Raw genomic sequence first — 18351 nt, forward strand, 5'->3', positions numbered from 1 at the left:
TAAAAACCAAATTTATCAATACATTTTTTTCAAATTTATCGAAACACTTTTTATTACCTTATATTTAAAATAATTAAAAATAAAATCAATATTCTAATTAATTAAAAAATCTTACTCTTACTTATATAACACATTTTATTATCGATTTAAAATATTTTTTAATTTTTTAATTGAGAGGGGGGCGTCGAGGGCAAGGGCGAGGCTGAGCGGCGGCAACAGGCACTGCGAGAGGGCGAGAGGGCGAGAGGAGAGGAGGTCGAGCCGAGCGGCGGCAGCAGGGGAGCAATGGGGAGAGGCAGCAGCAGGTACTACAAGAGAGCGAGAGGAGAGGAGGCCGAGGCCGAGCGGTGGCAGTAGGGGAGCAGTGGTAGCGGTGGAGTAGGGAGCAGCGGCAGCAGGCACTACGAGAGGGAGAGAGGAGAGGAGAAGAGAAAGATTGAGCGAAGAGAGATAGAACGAAAAACATAAGAAGTGAGGGCTTACGTGGTGCAAGATGACATGGCAAAGAGAGGGTTAATAGATAATGACATGACATCTTACCTGGTAGATAACATATCGGGATAGTGATGTGGCAGTCGATGTGTCTATCTATTTACATTGTATTGATGATGTAACGACACGTAATCAGTCAAAACTTATGTGTCACCTTTGACTGTACACATGTACCGTGGACCGGTCAAAGTTTGGTATTTTTCAAAATAAATTCAAAGTGTCGTCATTCAAAATATGTTTTTGAAATTGGGTAATTTGATATAAAACCCTAAAAAAATATAGTGAATTGTTGTGATCCAATGGGGCTTAAATATGTCTCCACAATCAGCTCCTCTTTCAAGCTCCCCTTCTCCGTGTGGATATTTCAGATGGATATGTGATATCAATTAATCCACAAGAGCAACATTTGGAGAAAATTTGATTTTTTATTATTTAATTCATAGAGAGGACAGATTGTGTCCTGAACATAGTTTACAGCAAGTCTTCTTACAATTGTCAATTTATAGAAAGCAAAAACTTAGTTAAACCTACGACAATTGGCACGAATTTCTCCTTGGGTGCCCGTCAGTGGATTCAAATTCCCCATCTTCGCCATGGCATTCGCTAAATCCGTGGAGAAAGCGCCGGCGTTGTTACTGTACGAGGTGACGATGGAATCAGTCGACCCGCCATTGAACAACACCTGATCAGAGTGAAGCAGACCTCTCCTGTTGATCAAAGCCTGGAAATAATTGTTTCCGAAACGGTTAGGGCTCTGAGGATCCAAGGGAGCCAAGTTGTCGTCACCACTTCCTCTGGCACGAGGACAATTCGCCTGCAGAGAAGTTGCAAAAGCTGGGTCGATGTTGGTTTCGTTGTAAATCCGGTCCCTGAAGTTCACACACCTTGCTTGACCGACTGTGTGAGTACCGGACAACGCGACCATCTCCCTTTCACTGAATCCCTTTCTACCAAACTTTTGGATGATCGAGTCGAGGTTTTCATTTGGGGCCGGGAGGTCGCTGTTCGCTGTATCTATGCTTGCGGTTCTTGCGTCCCTCCTCCCTAATGGCACCGAGTAAGATGGTCCGCCGAGCTGCAGTAATCGAGAACGTGGATATTCATCAGCATAAACTACTAGATTTTCTGGAGCGAATGCTTATTGCGAAGATATTTACGTGTACTTACTTCAACGACAGAATCACGGGCTGCAATGGCTAGAATATCTGCACAAGACACCACACTTCGCCCGCATGCTCGATCGACTTGGGTTTTGATGTTAGCTACTGCATCAACTCCACGAATGCCTCTGTTAGGGAAGGCAGTCTGCTCTCCAACAAACGAGCCAGTATCATCTAACAGGACGCTTCCGTCACAACCCTGCGGGAAATACAGTGAAAACAGCCGTTATATATATGCACCCATGAGAAACGCTTCCGATACAGTATCAGAAACGCAAAAGCTAACTTACATTGACGAAGCAGTCATGGAAGAAGAGACGAATGATGGATGCACCCATGCGAGTTTCCCGGTTGATGGCTGACCGAACCGCGGCCCTCACACTGTCGAAGACTGAGGGACACGTACTGCCGTAGAAAGACACTGAGAGCTGAGCGGAGGCCGGAGAGAAGATTGTGACTAGCATGATAGCTAATCCTAAAGTACAGATGTTCGAACGAGAAACGATGGCCATGGTTGACAGTCAACAACAAAAACCCAGAATTTGATACAAACTACTTTTTTCTACTTCTCTATACTTTCTCGAACTTTTCTGTTTTCTTCTTGGCTTCACGACTTGGGAAAGATGATGACCAGAGAGGTGTTTATATAGGTCCATCAGTAACGGAGCTTCGCGAGGAAGAAGACTTCAAACTTGAAAGAGCGCGTAATAACGTATGAAAAAGTATGAGCCGTTGAATAGAGGGCACTGACGTTTGACAAATGATCACAGCATTCAATGAGATCCAGACTGGGTTTTTTGTTGCCATACGGAAGAACTAAGCAGGGAATCAAACTAAGACCCCTCCTTCAGTGAGAAATTTCAACGTTATCACTGCACACTGCGAATTCATAGATTCGAGCGGACGAGGGATTCCTGCAAGTAATTTCTGCAGCATGAACGGGTATTTTAATTCATGCAGAGAGAGAATTGACTTTTTGGATTGCGTCCAAGCAGTGAGTGCAAACCGGATCATGATTTGCTCGCGCAGCCAGCCCAAAAGCCCCCAGCCTCCAATCAAGAATTTTTCTTTGTTTATGAATGAGCCAACCTTTTGTCTCAGTCTATTTGAGTAGTCAACTTTCCGACATCCAAAAATGGAAATCCTGCTCGCGCAAGTGTACTACGACTATTGACGCTCAGCTCTATCATCCAACGGCCGGCGGCGTTCTTGCGTTCGCATGAAGGAGCCTCGGCTGTCTTCTTCCTCGTAACACAACTAACCATTAAATCCCATGCACAACACAAGAGACGAAATTAACTCAAACTCTGGTTGATAATAAGTAAAAATATAAATGAAAGAAGCTGGAAAACCAATGCACTGCTAGACATTTGGCTAAGATGGGTTCGTACCAGGGCCATAGTTCAAGCTTTTCCTTGAGCCGGAACTAGGATGGCTGTGAAATTTTCGGGAGGTTCCGATGGGAGAAAGCTATTAATTACACGGCGAAATTTGTAGCCTTTTATGGGATCTCAAGATCTCAAAGTTTCCTCTTCCGCTTGATAAGGATAATTTGTCTGATAATTTGCAAGGGCCTGGAGGAGGAAAAGATCCGATCACGAACTGGGTATAGACGAATACATTGAACACTGATGCGCATTTATTTTTTCACTGCCTTCTTTCTCACGGTTTGACTTTATTACTCGTAGTTATCCTCTAATTGAGATTCATTTAGACGAATCTTCGATTCTCCTAGATGGAGAAGAAACATGATCAAACCTCACGGTTTCGTGTGATGTCACTCTTCAACTCCATATCTCTTTCTCACTCGTGACCTTCCTTGGACTTGTTCCGTTATTTGAAGAGAAAAAAAAAAAAATTCGAAACAGTTGAAATGATTTCCTTCTTTCTTTACTATCTCCTAGTAAGAAAATTAACCTGCAGGAAACAGTACCGAGTTTCGAGTTGTAAGATCCAAAAGCTTTTCACAAACGGACAGCCACTGCTAGCTGACATCCAGCATTCATCAACCCAAAGTTTGACTGGTTGATTCTGATCCAAACGGCCAAATGGGTATTTTGGAGGCTCCTCAGTTTGGACGGAGTTGATGAAGGAAGCAGGCAGTTGCCGATAAGACTTTTGCCTTTCTCAAGCTGTATACTATAAATTTTTGTCGATTAGTTTTTCTAGATTTTTGTTTCTTCCCCAACCAATTCGCGTACAGGATTCGTCTCTTCTGCTGTACAGAGAAGACTGATCTTTGAATAAATCTTCGTAAAACGGTGGAGGAAGCTTCCGAGTCACCTCTCTGTATTTGGCATTAATGTCAACACTAAGAGTAGAGCAATCTGATACGTTTCTTCGTCATCTACTCATCTTGGCCAATCGATATTAGTCTTACCAATCAAATTAAGCTACAAACAAAGAAAGAACCAATTTCTGTAGTTGAGAGTCAACTACTTTTCACCCTCCAATCATACTCTGAAATGCTTCCGATCCAACCCCTCAGTCCTATCATCAAGTTTAAGCTTTTTTATGTATTCATTGGTGTATTCGTCACCTTACAAATTCTCCATGTTTAACTTCTTAGGAAGATCAAAAGCAAACTTCTCTAGAAAAATAAAAGTTTCTGATTTTGTCTATTTAATTGCTGAGTTCAAAAAATAATGAATAAATCTCATATCAACCATTTCGAACTCATGCAACATCTCTTCTTTAAACTCTCTAATCAACCTTTATCTTCCTTTCCATGCATGTAATTACTAATTGAGAATTGTTGAATTTATGAAAAACTGTAATTACTAATTGAGAATTGTTGAATTCATAATAGAGGAAGGTAATCGAGTCCAATTACAATAAAATTACATTTGTCCCAATTACACCCAAATTTTAATACTTAAATAAGTCATAGCATAATTACATAACTTAATATAGATAAAAGACAAATATAACTCAAACTAAAACTCTTCTAGGACGTGACCATAAGATAAAAATGTCTTTGTGAGTTCTTTTGATCTTCCAACTTATGTGATAAGAATGTCAGCTCGTGGTAATCATGGTGGGTCCTACTTCTTATGGGTTTGGGCCCATCTTTTGGGTATTCCTTGGTCATGTGACCCATCTTATAATACTCTTAGATATGTGGATCTTTCTTGATCGTGTGAGCTGGAGCCCATCTTCCAACAAAATCAAGTTGATCAAAATATTCTTGGGATTCATCTTCCTATCACACCTACATCGAGTTGATCAAATTAAAATAACAAGTCGATTACAAAGGAAGATAAATTATTTTCCTCATTGTAGGTGCACGAAAGATTAATTTTTGGGAGGTAATTTGATCTTTTATCTTCCCCAGTGTTATTTCTCCATCATCTCCTCATGTCTCGTGTCTATCAGCTTTCTCTCCGATATCCTTTTTCTCTCTATGTCACTTCCTTTGTTGTTCCCTCCTTTATCCCAAATTCTTAAGGTTTGAGGACCTAGATCTTGTAACAAGATTAAACAAAGGATCCAAAGTGGATATGTGCCATGGTTGAGGAAATCCCTATTTGTGCATTAGAATTGTACTTGGGATTGGTTTCTAGACCTCTAGATAGAGTATATAGTGATATAAAGCCAGATTAGTTGTACAAGAATATACACAGTAATACAAGTTTGATTACAGATAAACATGTAGTCTGGTTGCCACAATTTGGATAGTGTTATCGTTTGTAACTCATCATGACGGGTCTTACATCAGTTTAATGTCATGAATGTGTTCATAAATTTGACTTTCTAGAAAAGGTTTACAAGGTACAACCCAAAAGGTTTTAAAGAATAAAATGGGGATCTCAAGCTCGAGCTCAAACTCAACCTCGAGCCTAAAATTTGAATTTAACTCAAGCCCAAATATTTTAACCAAGTTTGAGCTCGAGCTCCAACCTACATCTAAAACTATAAAAATAAATTACAAAAATAAATAAAATAATATTGTAATGAACTTAGTACTATTGAACTATAAGCAATCTTAGAGGAATTCAAGACTTTGTAATGGAATATATTAATGTATAATAACAAACTTAATAGACATCAATAATATTTATTTTATTGGCAAATAATAATATTAGATGTTAAGGGATAATCGATGTCTTTGAGGTTTAAGGCAAATAAAAAACAACTAAGAGGGAATTGATGAGAGCAGAGTAAAGAATATTTTAAAAAAAATCTATGATAACGAGTGGGCTCACAAACTAACAAGCCAAGTTTGAACTCGAGCCGAGTTTCAAGTAAAAACTGAACTGAACCGACTTTTATGAGTTGAACTCGAATGGTTTACCAGCAGGTTTGGCTTGGTGCCCATTAATTAGCATTTTTTAATTATATTGCACTCAGCCGGTTTTGTGGTAAAATTGTAAATTTAAAAAAAAACAATAACAGCTTCAAGCATTTCCAAAGCCCTAAACCCTTTGCCCGCTCCTCCTCGTCGCGGCCTTGTCCGGCTCGTTTTGGAAGCATATTCTCAAGACCTCAGTGGGTGAGAACGGTATTCGACGCATTGGAACTGCCAAGGTATTATCTACTGCGGATCATCTCTCTCCCTCTCCCTCTCTCCCTCTCTCCTGTGGTCTCTTCCATTTTTTCGTTTTTTCCTTTGTTCATGATGTAAGAACTTACCCACCACAACTTTGGGCTACTCCGTCCACAGACCTTATTTTTACTATATGGGGTTAAACTTTAAAAGGTCTCATAATAACACGTCGTGAATTCTCATTAATTAGGGCTTCGGTGCCAAAAGTGTGATATTTGGTTCTACGCAGTGTTTCACGTGCACCAAATTTTGTTATTAATGTAATTTGAGCTACATGCCTTTTTCACTTAGCAGTAGGATAAGTGGAAGTGGCGAATATTTGATAGGTTAAATAATTCTATCTGTATTTGAATCTCCTGGAGTAATTCGGATATTTGGATGATCAGAAAAAGTTTAATAGGATGAGAAGTTCCATTATATTCTGAAATTTGGGTTGGTCGATTTTGATATTTCTGATACTTTATCTGTAGTAGTGGCAATGACTTGTACCACTTATAGATTGCATCTCTATCGCTAAATAATATGCCTTGCTGATCTCTGTAACTTCTAATGATGTCTTGAGGCTATAATTTGAGTGACATCTTCCTTTTTCCATTTCAGGTTTTCCAGTGGCAGTTCAAAAGAAAATTCATTTAATAGATTGTTTCCTCTACTGCTTGAACTTTTAAATAATTTTTTTTTCTGTTTGAGAAGATGGATGAAAAGCCCTTGCCAGCAAGCCTGGTTGATCAAATAGTTGTAAGTAGTATCACCTCATTAAGGATTTTGCATTGTGCATATCACAGAGGAAACATTGTTTTGACCCCTTCATTTGGTGATTTTATAAAAGGTTCCAGGTGATGTAATTCTAGACCTTTCTAGCATGGCAAATCAGTCCGTGAAACTCGGTGGAGGTTTGTATCCGGTGAGAAATTTCTCTCCTCTTGTATGTGAGCAACTAGCAAATTTTAACTCTTAATTGTTTTGTTTTGTTAGCTTAACGGTTCACCATTATATTTCCTAGTAGAATTAGTGTTAGTTAGAAGCATATTTTGTGGATTCTATTGTTCTTCCTAACTGTTCTATCACTTCTGTTTGTTTACAATCCGATAAATTGTGCTTTTACTCACCTGTGTTTCTTTAGTTACAGGAATTTAAGGATTTCTTTTTATTTAAACAATATAACTAAGGTGGATTGGATTGAAAAGACTCATTTGCCTAACATTTTCAGGACTGTGATACTATTTTCGCAATGAAGGCCGGGAAATTAAGATTTTCAAAGCCAAATAAGTATTGGGTTGAAAACTCCCAAAAAAGGGTTAGGCCTTTTTCTATACTAATTTGACTTTTTTTATTTTAATTTTTAATTTTTCTTTAATCTTTGTTCAACTTTTTGCATGTTGTCTGGGTTTGATATCAAATTTGGAGATTATTTAGTCTGCAATAGCTCTCTAGTTTCATCTGAAAATGTGAAAAAAAACATTTTACTTCTAATATCTAGTACCTATTAAACTCGATCCACACTATATCAAGAAAGTGAATGTGTTTCATAAATTTTTGTAATTCTTTTAGCTTATGATTTATCTTTCAAAGTCTCATGTTGTCTATTTTGTTTGTTGTATCTCTGCAGTATGTACCATGTGTGGAGGATACAGTTCTTGGTATTGTGGTTGACAGTAAGCCAGATGTAAGCATCATCTATTTTTCAAGTATGAGACATGTTTGAGATAAAAAAATTATGTGGCAACAGAAAATCAAACATCCTTACAGGACTGTCATCTTAAAACTTGAGTCTGTCACTTGGGGGTTGTTTATCAAGAACTGCACCTTCATGTTTTTTCTTTGTGAATCTGACATCCAGGCTACTAGGCCTATTTTTGTCTTTTTTTGTTGCAATCAATCACGACCAAAACACATTTATAACAAAAGAACACGAGTATTTATGTTAAAACCCCTAATTTATGAAAGCCAAAACCACGAGACTAGCATTCAGGGGGAAAAAAGGAACTATGTTTGATGGAAATCTACTATGAAGTAGTATGCGTTTCGATGTTCCTACTGGACTGTATCATGTAGAAAAAAATTAAAAAGGATTGTGCACAATGGAAATCTACTGTAAAGTAGTAACAGTTTGGTGTTTTTTCTCACATTTAAGTGAATCTTGATCGAGGGATAAAAAATGCAACAAAAATCAAAAAGGAACATCTTGATTAAGTGTTTGGAGCTCTCAACTGAGGGTTTTGAGTGCTTAGTAATGCTTAGTGGCACTTCAAGTTGTCTCTAAAGAAACTTGTGTAAGAGTTCTTCTCCTTCATCTTACCTCTTCTTCTTCATCATCTTGTCCTCTCTTCTAGTACTTTTTCTCTATTAGTGTTCTTTGTCTCCAAAACCCAAAGGGAGATTAAGAAATAAGTGTCCGTTATTTTAGCTAGTAGAGAAAGCCAATAAAAGTAAGTCTTTCCTTAAGAGTCATTAATGCATGTCAAACCATGCTTGATGTGGAATCCCAGCATGTAGAATTAAATGTTTGCTATCAAATTCCATATCTATCTGTGCTGAAAAAGCCAAATAATGGTGTCCCATATCTACTTGCTGATACGTGATAAGTATTGGCCTTCATATTGAAGTCTGTCTTACTTCATATGAGTATTCTCTGGTTATGTACACATCCATGCTGTTCTATCATCATGTTATTGTACAGTTAGGAGAAAATGGAATACAAAAAATTAATCATGTTATCGTATTCAGGCCTTGAAATATGATGGATTATAAACCCTAGGTGATTCAGATATGCAAACCATGGTCAATTACCCTGGTTGTGTATATTCCACTACTAGTGATCTTTTTGGATTGTACCTAAAATATGTTCACAGAAAAAACTTTCTAGGCTGCTTGAGGAAGGTGGCACACCTGAGCAATTCAGTCATAGTTGCAGACCCAGCAATGACCAGCTTTATCCATCTTTGCTTGAATGTTTTGTGCTACTTCAGTTATTTATGATTTGGCAACATCTGTGATTGCATTCAGAAATTTTGATTTGATTGTCGTTGCTTTTTCTACATCCAGAACTTTCTGGTGGATATTAAAGGACCTGCATTGGCTTTTCTACCTGTACTTGCTTTTGAAGGAGGAACTAGGAGGAACATACCAAAGTTTGAGGTATGATTTGCTTGTTATTGTTATGTTTGTCTATTATTTCTGTAGCACACCTAGTTGTGTTTCTGTAGGGTCGGCATCTATTTAGATGTTTTATTGAGATTAACTTGATAATTGAACTGCTGTATAATTGAGGGTCCTCGAGAAATATATGAAGCCAGTGTACAGACACTTAAACAAGAGGATAGTCCGCCCCCCTCTCTTTTACCTTCCCAAAAGCAATTTACTCTTCACCGTTATAGACTGAATATTTTGTTATCATATGTATTGAACTCACTACTGGCAAAGTTTGTTGTCTTTATTAGGGATGGGCCCACTTGTAAATCAGAGTGAAACTTTGTTCCAAAAGTTGCAGTTTCTTGTTCAAATCCAACCTACCTTTCAGAGCGGCAAAATTGTGGTGGTATTCCTGCATCATTACATTGAAACATGTTGAGATAAGATACTCGATAAGGGGTGGGAATCTCACTGAAGCAAACAAACAGCTGTACCCATCACCCATCTGATGGACGAGATACAATGTATAAAATTTTGCTTTAAAATTTAGAAAGTTGACACAGTAGAGTGCCATGGCTAAAAAAACTACTGGTTTTAGGTAGTTTTAAACAAATGTTTATTATGTCAGCCTCATACAAGTTAAGAAAAAGGAGCTCCATAACTTTACAATGGCATCATTAGGAGAATTTTGGAATTTATATTATACTGGACTTAAGAATTAGAGAAAGATTAATAAAAACCAGAAAAAAAAATCCGAGTAAAGTTTGGAAGTGAGGGGAGGATTATTATTTATTTTGATTGATTTTAGCTTATTCACAATAATATTAGAGTTTTGACTTTTAAATAGTGGTACTTGAGTGGTTCCAACAGCACAACCGAAAATTATCAGTACTTTCTCTTTTCGGAATTTGTGTATGAGTTACTTGCTTGAAATGATTTCCTGATCACATGTTGAACATAGTTATATATATATATATATATATATATAGTGAACTTAACCTTGTTTAATGGATTTTATTCTAGTGATATTTATTATATTTTCTTAGTTGTTTTTACGAGTTGTCTGCTCTCGTGGTCATGCTTTGGTCTTTTCTTCATGTTTACCCAAGTTGCTACTTTGGTTGCAGATTGGTACTCTTCTCTATCTCCGAGTGGTTAAAGCAAATAGTGGAATGAATCCGGAAGTGTCGTGTATTGATGGTATAAGTGTTTTTTTACTCTTTTTTTAATACAATTGACACTGATGAAAGATACTAACCAAGTCAATAGATCTAAGGGAAGTAAAAAATAAGGCTTCAGTTCAGGGGTTTGGGGATCTTTCAAGACTTGACCTTCTCTTTTAACTATTTCTCGTCCATAGGGGTGACTATGGATTAAAATTTTGTCGCGTGCCCCTGAAGCATGGCTAAATGATATTCGTAGTTTTTGCATTCCTGATATTCCATTATTATTTTTTTTATTTTTTTTTATTTTTTTAGAATGATGAGAAATTATATTAAGAGAAAGCATTTACAAGATATAAGCAGAAAAAGCCACTTTGCTTTCCATTACGTTAACTGGCTATTTTCTGTTTTTTTCCCTTGTTTGAACAGCCAGTGGAAAGGCTGCGGACTTTGGTCCTCTCAAAGAGGGATATTCGTTTGAGACATCGACAGGCCTATCACGAATGTGAGCACACCACTTTTAATTTAAGGAACCTATTGAAGGAAAGAATGTAAGTTCAAATTTCCAAAAAATGTACGTTTTCAGTACTTGTGGTGGTGATTGTTTCTTTGTGCTGTTGATTAGGTTAAGGAGCTCCCCAACTTGCCCAGTTTTGGAGGCTCTTGGCAAAAAACTATCATTTGAGATAGCAGTTGGGATGAACGGTCGTGTGTGGGTATGCTTCTTTCCTTTATTTATGTCACCTAAATAGAGCCTAGGCTCAAAGTGATATGAGATGGATACTCCATGACTTTTCATCTTTTTAGGGTTTATGAAATTTGGTTTCCAGCCAATGTCAAGTTTGGGTGGATCCAATATTATTGAAATGAATGGTTATACCTATAGACCACAAGACCTTCCGAAGTTTACAGACACTTGATTTAGTACTTCAGCATGTGATTGTGCACTTTCTTAGCAGATTAGAATTTGAAATTCTAAGGCTCTGCCCACATGAAATTTGGATGAGATAGGACTGGTTCGAATTTGGAAAGATTCAAAATTTGTGAAGTCTTGATCGACTTCTCAGTTGTTAGCTATATTCCTTATCTGGATGTACGATTTAATGCTGCTGTTTGAACTTCGTCTATATGTTTTTGTAATGACAGGTGAATGCACCTGACCCAGGCACTGTCATTCTTGTTGCAAATGCTATCATGAATTCAGAGTCTCTGTCTGGAGTGCAGCAAAGAATTATGGTGGAGAAGCTCATGCAGAAAATATAGTAACAACTGCCAAAGACTAGTATTCTCCAAGTCCTAACAATTTGGTTTTACGTTTTTCTTCTTTTCGGTTGATTGTCCGCTTCCATATTTGAGAAGTGAAAACTGTGCTTCTCATGAAGATGAAAAGATGCAGCATATGTCCTGTATTAAAAAAGGTAAATAGAAGGTATAACCACTCATTAAATTGTAGATCGTGAAGCTCAAATATCACTCGAGTGCCTTTTGGCTCAACGATCATTTGCTTCCAATGAAGGCTAGCAAACGAGTCGTCGTGACGTTTCTCTGAACCTATACTTGCTGTAACATGTTCTTTCATTTTCTTATTATGCTGCTTCATGTGGACGGACAGAGGTCAGCTGCATTGATTTCTTGTATATGGATGTTCATTCTTGTTGTCAACCAAAGCAAGGGGAAGCTTATTCCTCATAGTAAGCATAAAGGCTTCCCAACATGCTTTAGCCAAACAATCATCTCCAAGGATTCTCAATGCTCCCTGCTCGAGTAACCGTGTCCCCAAGATTGACAAGGTTATTGGCCATTAGTTAATAGAATTCTTTTTCCTTTTTATAGTTTTGCAGACATCGATTCAAGAATTAAAAAACCGGTCCAATTAGCCGTTCCATTTTGGACTTGGGATGATGGGTAGGAACCCACCAGATGATCTTGCGATATGATTGTTGGCATTTGTCAAGAGTGTGCTCAACGGTGGGGCTCAGATCATAGGATGAAATCACGAAAACCACAAAGTTACTACAATAAGCACAGAAAGGAGCTTTTGAAACTTTATTTATAGTACTAACACAAGCCATGGAATTCCCTTCCATGTAAGGGGTGAAAATAGAAGAGACACGGAGCCGTGGACCCTAGTACGATCTTATTACAATTAGATAAGATAATTATTCAGGAACATATATGTTATATGGTTGACAAGACACAAGGGCCTAGACCAAAACTCACTGCACTTTAAGAGGGGAGGAATGCCCGTAGTCAAGGCTCCACGCCTCAAAAGACCCAGAGACAAAATCGTAGTAACCACCGTGTATGGCTAATGTTTTCTTGACCAGTCCATCTCTAACAAATGGGTATGTCAGTAGGTTACTTAGCGAAACGTTTACTGCTTCCTGTACACAAATTGAACAATACACCGTCAACCATCTTGGATAATTAACAAATAACAAAGAGCACACATGGTTTAAGCTCTAAAAAATGGTTTTTGAGTGTTAGTCCGTATTCCAAAAGTTTTCCGAAGGTTACTTCGCTTTACCATTAATTGAACAAAGTCTGAACAACATTTGGGGCCTACCTTTTCACATACTGTGCACAGGTCGGGAAAATCCAGGTTGCCGTTCTCCGTTTTCACTTTGCTTCTAGCTGGGAGACATATCTTCACCCAGTCCTCAATGAAGTCGCTGCAATTTATACAATTAGGTTACACAGCTTGAAAGATCACAACAGAAAACTGTAGATAACGATATCCTTTATTCTTGTCCTTTTCTCTCTAAAACAAAGAGGATTGCCATTTAAAGAGAATTGACAGCCAACATCAACAGTCGTTTTAAAAAATGAAATTCCGAATGAAATGCGAATGAAGACGCTATTTTTTTACACTAAATTAATAAGAAAACATCAGTAGTTATCTATTCAAAAACAAGTTTAGTGACTGAGAAGAAGCTATCACGTTCGATATCCGTATAAGCTTTAACAGATGCTAAGGGCCAAAAAAGGGCTCTGTTTAGAGGACAGGTTCCGTAGACTTTCAGTAGTTCCAGCTTTGCATGTGAAATCGAAGTCCCCTCCAACTCTGACCGCACTTTGGAGGGAACGACACTTGGAAGTTGGAACCACTTGCAGCAAAACTGTCCTCACCTCGTCCTTCAGTATATGGTATATCCCATATACTAGTAAAAAAGCTTGAAGTCCGTATAAAATAGAGGGAACAAAAGTGGTGCTTACGTGCTTGTGGAGCCGTCTTCCGGGATAGACATGAGCCCCTTTATCCCACCACAACAGCTGTGTCCAATGACTATAATATTCTCCACCTGTCGAATATGTTCTTAATTAACCAAACATCAAACTGAAGATACCATTTTAGTTGTATATCCAAAGCCGGTGTATAGAAAATTCTAGTGGATCCTTCGACTTTGTACAAGGCCACCGTCAAGTGCCCGGCTTTACCACTAGATCAGACTGGGTTACCATTTCCTACGATAGGAGGTGGAACCGTGGACTGATAACTGATGAAAAAGTTGGGTTACCTTGAGATGAAGGACAGCATATTCAATGGCAGCTCCAACTCCAGAATATCTAGTCTGCAAACACCAAACACCAAACAACACCACGATAGTGCAATGTGTAGAGCATAAATAAAATGAGTGGTTTCAATGCAGACACTTCATCTCCTTTTAGTGCGACTTTCAGACATTGCCTTCAAAAAGAGATTCCATCAATAGTAAATAACAATTACCAGGTCGTAAGCAGGGACCATGTTAGCTATGTTTCGGACCACGAAAGCCTCTCCCGGTTGGAATCCAAGAATATGAGAGGGGCACACACGTGAATCCGAGCAGGCAAACACCATGAACTGCAAATAAGTTACATACACGAAGTCAGTAAGGGAAATGGAAGGCGTTGAAGGAAGGCAATCTTACAGTACTCGTGAAGATTTAACAATTGACTAGGCCCTGTTATTTCCCTGGCAAAGGGTACAATCGGCTCCAACTAGCGCGTTAGTGTGTGAACGACTTGAGAATCATTCCCTAACTAGGGGGAAATTAGACTCGACCACCACTATTGATGCGCTGAGAAGGCACTATTCCAAAGTAAATGACAGATCACCAGATCAGGAATTCATAATATTGTTTTATATATTATAGGTGAACCCCTAAAGACACGTCACCGGTGTTACCTTTTGTAATAAAAGTAAAAAGAAAGTGGGAAGAGTCCCAACAAGCAGGAGTCTGGATTTGCGAGAAGGCTTATATATTATCATGAGACAAAAGCCAAAAGCGAGGGGAAGGAAGAACCCAACAACCAAGCAGTTCCAAAAGTTCATAGTTTTCTTATTTTATCTACCAAATGAGAATCAGCCCATTGTGAAGGCAGACGCTACAGGAAGTAGGAAGTCAAACAGGAATCTATATTTAAACTAGACTGCACCAATGATGGAAATTTGACTGTGTAGGGATAATGGACAGAAAAGGTTAAGAGTACAAAGGGAAGGAATATGCTATATTATTTTATGATGTAGTACACCATAAATTCAAAAACATTTCCTTACACGAGTAAGACCAAACTCGTTCAAATAAAATCAATTTTTTAAAATAATTTTAACCTAAGTTGTCGATTGAAAAAGGCCTATGCAAACAGTTATTTCCATCTATTGATCCGCAGATGATATATACAAGTAATGGTGTAACATGGATATACCTTTGGACTCTGTCCTTTCGAAAGTTCACCAAAGAGGCCAGGATTCGTCCTGAAAAAATGCAAAACAAATAGCAGGTAGGTCAGGTCTAGTGAAATCCAATGGAGACTTATTTGTTGTTTCCGCTATTCTCTTTCCGGTCCGTTTTAATGAATTTACTTTCTAATAGAATATGACTTACGACTGACGACTTGTTTAATGCACCAGATATCCATAATCTACATAATTAATTGTGACAACGTATGCGTCTTAATAAATGCGCGAAGGTCCAGGACTCCTATTCAGGTAGAAGTGCTGACCGGTTCAGCGCAAAATGAATGATTACAAATACGCGGAACGGATCAAGTATCATTGCAATAATTGAGACGAGCAGTAAAAACTTACAGGTATTTCTCCCTTTTGAAACCCTCAAATCCTACTTTCACTCTCTCTATCGGATTAAATGGCTTGGTATCGGCCGCTTGCATTTTCAAGTCGCTTGTTATCTGCTCGATTTTCTGGGCAGCGACGGTTTCCAATCCTTCCTTCTCGCTGCAATTTGCATAGTTGAAGAATAGTGTGAACATAATAGCTGATGGAGATAAATAGTAAAAGTAAAACAATAAAGTAAGAGAAACGGTACAGATCGTCTTACCTGAGGAGGTTCTTCAGCGCTTCAATTGCTTGTTCGTACTCTTTACCCATTTCTTCTTTCTGCAGTTTGCGCATTGAAAAGTCAGCAAAAAAAAAATCAAGTATGATCTTCTAATTACGGAAATCGATAATTATCCATACTAAATTAACTGAAACTTAATGATCTATACGACTACGGAAATTGAAACTCGAAACGGACATGCTATAAAGACAAGTCGACTGTTTCCAGCATCACGTGTAATTTTCGTACTAGCGAATATTCCATTACCAGGATACCTCTTCTTTTAATTTCTTTTTTTGAAGATTCCAAAAATTAATGAAGAAACCATCATCTTTGTTCCGGAGAAGAGAAATGAGCCTAGCAGAAGAAACCAAAGAAAAGAAAACTAGCGATGAAAATCAATCTCCTGAGCGACAGAAATTCGAGAGACGGCAGGAATTGAGCAGAAATTGAACCGAAAGAGCAGGATCAAATAAACCAGAAAATCTAAAACTTTTAACAGAACGAACAAATATGAAAGGGAGCTTGCAGGGGCCTCGTTCACCCGGCAGTCTAACCAAACGTCATCTAAAATTTTGTACGGCAATCCAAGTGATCTGTATGACATCAAGCTGCAGCAGGGAGGACAAAAGGATAGAAGACGAAAGGACGAATGAATTGCAGAAACTTCAGAAGATTCGTCCATTCGAAGAGGAAAGAAATTTCACATTGGACGAATGAATTGCAGAAACTTCAGAAGATTCGTCCATTCGAAGAGGAAAGAAATTTCACATTGGAACAAACCTTTTCCCTTGAAGTTATCGCCTGGACGCGATGGGCTGCGAGGTTCCCAACGTGTGAACTGTGACAGAAAGTACGTCTCTGGTAGATGGCAGGGGAGTATCCACAGTCACAGGTACAAACAGGAAGGGAGCCCTCATTTATAGGCTTTTCCCCTATTTTTAATTATTTTTCATTTTCTCTTTCTTTAATTAAATATCGAGGTCTTTAAAGCACGCGTCAAGTAGTTAACCAGAGTTAACTAACCAACCAGAGGGCGACTGGATCCTCTTTTTCTATTTCTGGCGGAATATTATAATTATGCCTATCAGGACACCAAAGCAACAATTGGCTCGCCGTTACGCAGGGAGGGCCGAACCGTGCGAACATTTCATGGAGATGTTGACCAACACGTGGCGACTTACAGCCTTCCTTAGACGAAGAAGGGCCCACAGTGGTTAAATAGGTCATTTGAAAGCGAAAATTGCCTAATAAATTAGTGGAGCAGTATTTATTTTCGATACATTTTGAGGGCGTAACGGGAAATTGGCAGAATGTCCCGAATCGGTGTGGTTTCCCCTCGAAATCTCCTTTGTTCTTGGCAATGCCCGGTGAGTAGAATTCACCTTTTCACAACACAGCCAATCAGTGACAACACCAAAACACCGTGCACAACCTCCCTCACTCGACATTTTAGCCCTACTCCTACATTCAAAAAGCAATGTCACTTTTTCAAAAGATTTCCACTTTGCAAAAAAAAAAAAAAAAATTAAAAAAATCACTTTTTATCGATTACATTTTCTTATTAATAAGCAAATTTGCTCCAATTAGGGTGGTACACCTCAGCATCGGGGCACTATACCGAGACATAAAAAATCCTATTTGATATGCCACCGGCCTCTCGTGGGTCAATGGCATTTCTCAAATTCACCACAGCATTGAAAGCTTCGATGGCTTCCAATTAACCAACCGAGAGTTAATATTCATCTCAGAAATGAAGAGAGAGTGAGTGAGAGGGGATTTACCGGAGCAGTGGGGGAGAGGAATTGGGCGGGCGCGGCAAAGACAGGGGCGTTCCTGATGAGACGAGGAGGGTTGTTGGGGGAAGAAGAACCGAGTTGAGAGAAGATACAAGGAGTGCGTCTAGTATTGGCCTTTTGTACGGGGAGTTTGATGGATGAGGAAAGGCACCACCCGTGCACGGAAGCTGTCGACATTGTGCAACTAACCATGATCCTGCCCCCGCTTATACACCCACCCAGCAGATAACGAAAGCGATCGCCTGATCATTCTCAGCTTCAACCACGGAGATGAGGATTGAACGTTGGAGAAGCAGCAAACCGCCTGTCAAATCTGTTTTTGTTTTTATTTTTCCGTTGCTGCTGTTTTCCTGTTTTTAACTTGCCTATTGCTCGCCGTCGATGTAACCAAATTTTTTGTACATATTCAACTCGTCCTTGCGTTACGGCGGGCATTTCCAGAAGCCGGTATTACAGTTACGTGGATGAAGCATATTACAAGTACTGGCATTTAAATTTTTTACAAAAAAATTGTTTTGGCAGACAATGGTGAATGTGATATGGTGGCTGCGACTGACCCATGATCGTCAATGGATAAAAGGAGATAAGGAAAGTGAGCATTTTCTGGCAGACATTCTCAGCTGCGATTTATCATATCCTCTCCTCTGAGGTGGCATTGCTGCATTGGCCAGGAGGGTGCAACCTTGAAATAAGGGATATGTGTGGGGACCCACTTTGTCTATCCGATTTTTACAGGTG

The 18351-nt window shown here is 38.8% G+C and overlaps 3 protein-coding genes across 5 annotated transcripts; 1 reads left to right on the top strand and 2 right to left on the bottom strand.

Annotated features, from left to right (window-relative positions):
* Nucleotides 1-1009: 1009 nt before the first annotated feature.
* LOC137941613 (peroxidase P7-like) lies at nucleotides 1010-11282 on the bottom strand. 2 transcript variants are annotated; one of them, XM_068787101.1, is made up of 4 exons: nucleotides 11249-11282; nucleotides 1943-2109; nucleotides 1660-1851; nucleotides 1010-1567 (listed from the first exon to the last, which is right to left on the bottom strand). In XM_068787101.1, exons 1-4 carry the CDS (start codon nucleotides 11280-11282, stop codon nucleotides 1010-1012), a joined length of 951 nt encoding a protein of 316 aa, XP_068643202.1. The 2 variants fall into 2 exon arrangements, with proteins under 2 accessions (XP_068643202.1, XP_068643201.1); XM_068787100.1 differs by lacking the exon at nucleotides 11249-11282 and having other exon boundaries at nucleotides 1943-2164.
* Nucleotides 6080-12117, top strand: LOC137941616 (uncharacterized). The gene is made up of 10 exons (XM_068787103.1): nucleotides 6080-6179; nucleotides 6799-6936; nucleotides 7028-7102; nucleotides 7409-7495; nucleotides 7808-7864; nucleotides 9244-9336; nucleotides 10458-10530; nucleotides 10923-10998; nucleotides 11119-11209; nucleotides 11640-12117. The coding sequence occupies exons 2-10, from the start codon at nucleotides 6892-6894 to the stop codon at nucleotides 11754-11756; spliced, it is 714 nt and encodes a 237-aa protein (XP_068643204.1). The 5' UTR covers nucleotides 6080-6179; nucleotides 6799-6891; the 3' UTR covers nucleotides 11757-12117.
* Nucleotides 12118-12481: 364 nt separating this feature from the next.
* Nucleotides 12482-17805, bottom strand: LOC137941612 (carbonic anhydrase 2-like). 2 transcript variants are annotated; one of them, XM_068787098.1, is made up of 9 exons: nucleotides 17599-17805; nucleotides 15815-15873; nucleotides 15565-15711; nucleotides 15183-15231; nucleotides 14221-14337; nucleotides 14012-14065; nucleotides 13710-13795; nucleotides 13060-13165; nucleotides 12482-12877 (listed from the first exon to the last, which is right to left on the bottom strand). In XM_068787098.1, the coding sequence occupies exons 1-9, from the start codon at nucleotides 17803-17805 to the stop codon at nucleotides 12710-12712; spliced, it is 993 nt and encodes a 330-aa protein (XP_068643199.1). In that variant the 3' UTR covers nucleotides 12482-12709. The 2 variants fall into 2 exon arrangements, with proteins under 2 accessions (XP_068643199.1, XP_068643200.1); XM_068787099.1 differs by lacking the exon at nucleotides 17599-17805 and adding an exon at nucleotides 16598-16698.
* Nucleotides 17806-18351: the final 546 nt, after the last annotated feature.

Source organism: Aristolochia californica, unplaced genomic scaffold, assembly GCF_029961685.1.
Source record: "Aristolochia californica isolate CCGP_79_NKW_82.1479 unplaced genomic scaffold, dmAriCali1.0.hap1 SCAF_9, whole genome shotgun sequence".
Lineage (NCBI taxonomy): Eukaryota > Viridiplantae > Streptophyta > Magnoliopsida > Piperales > Aristolochiaceae > Aristolochia > Aristolochia californica.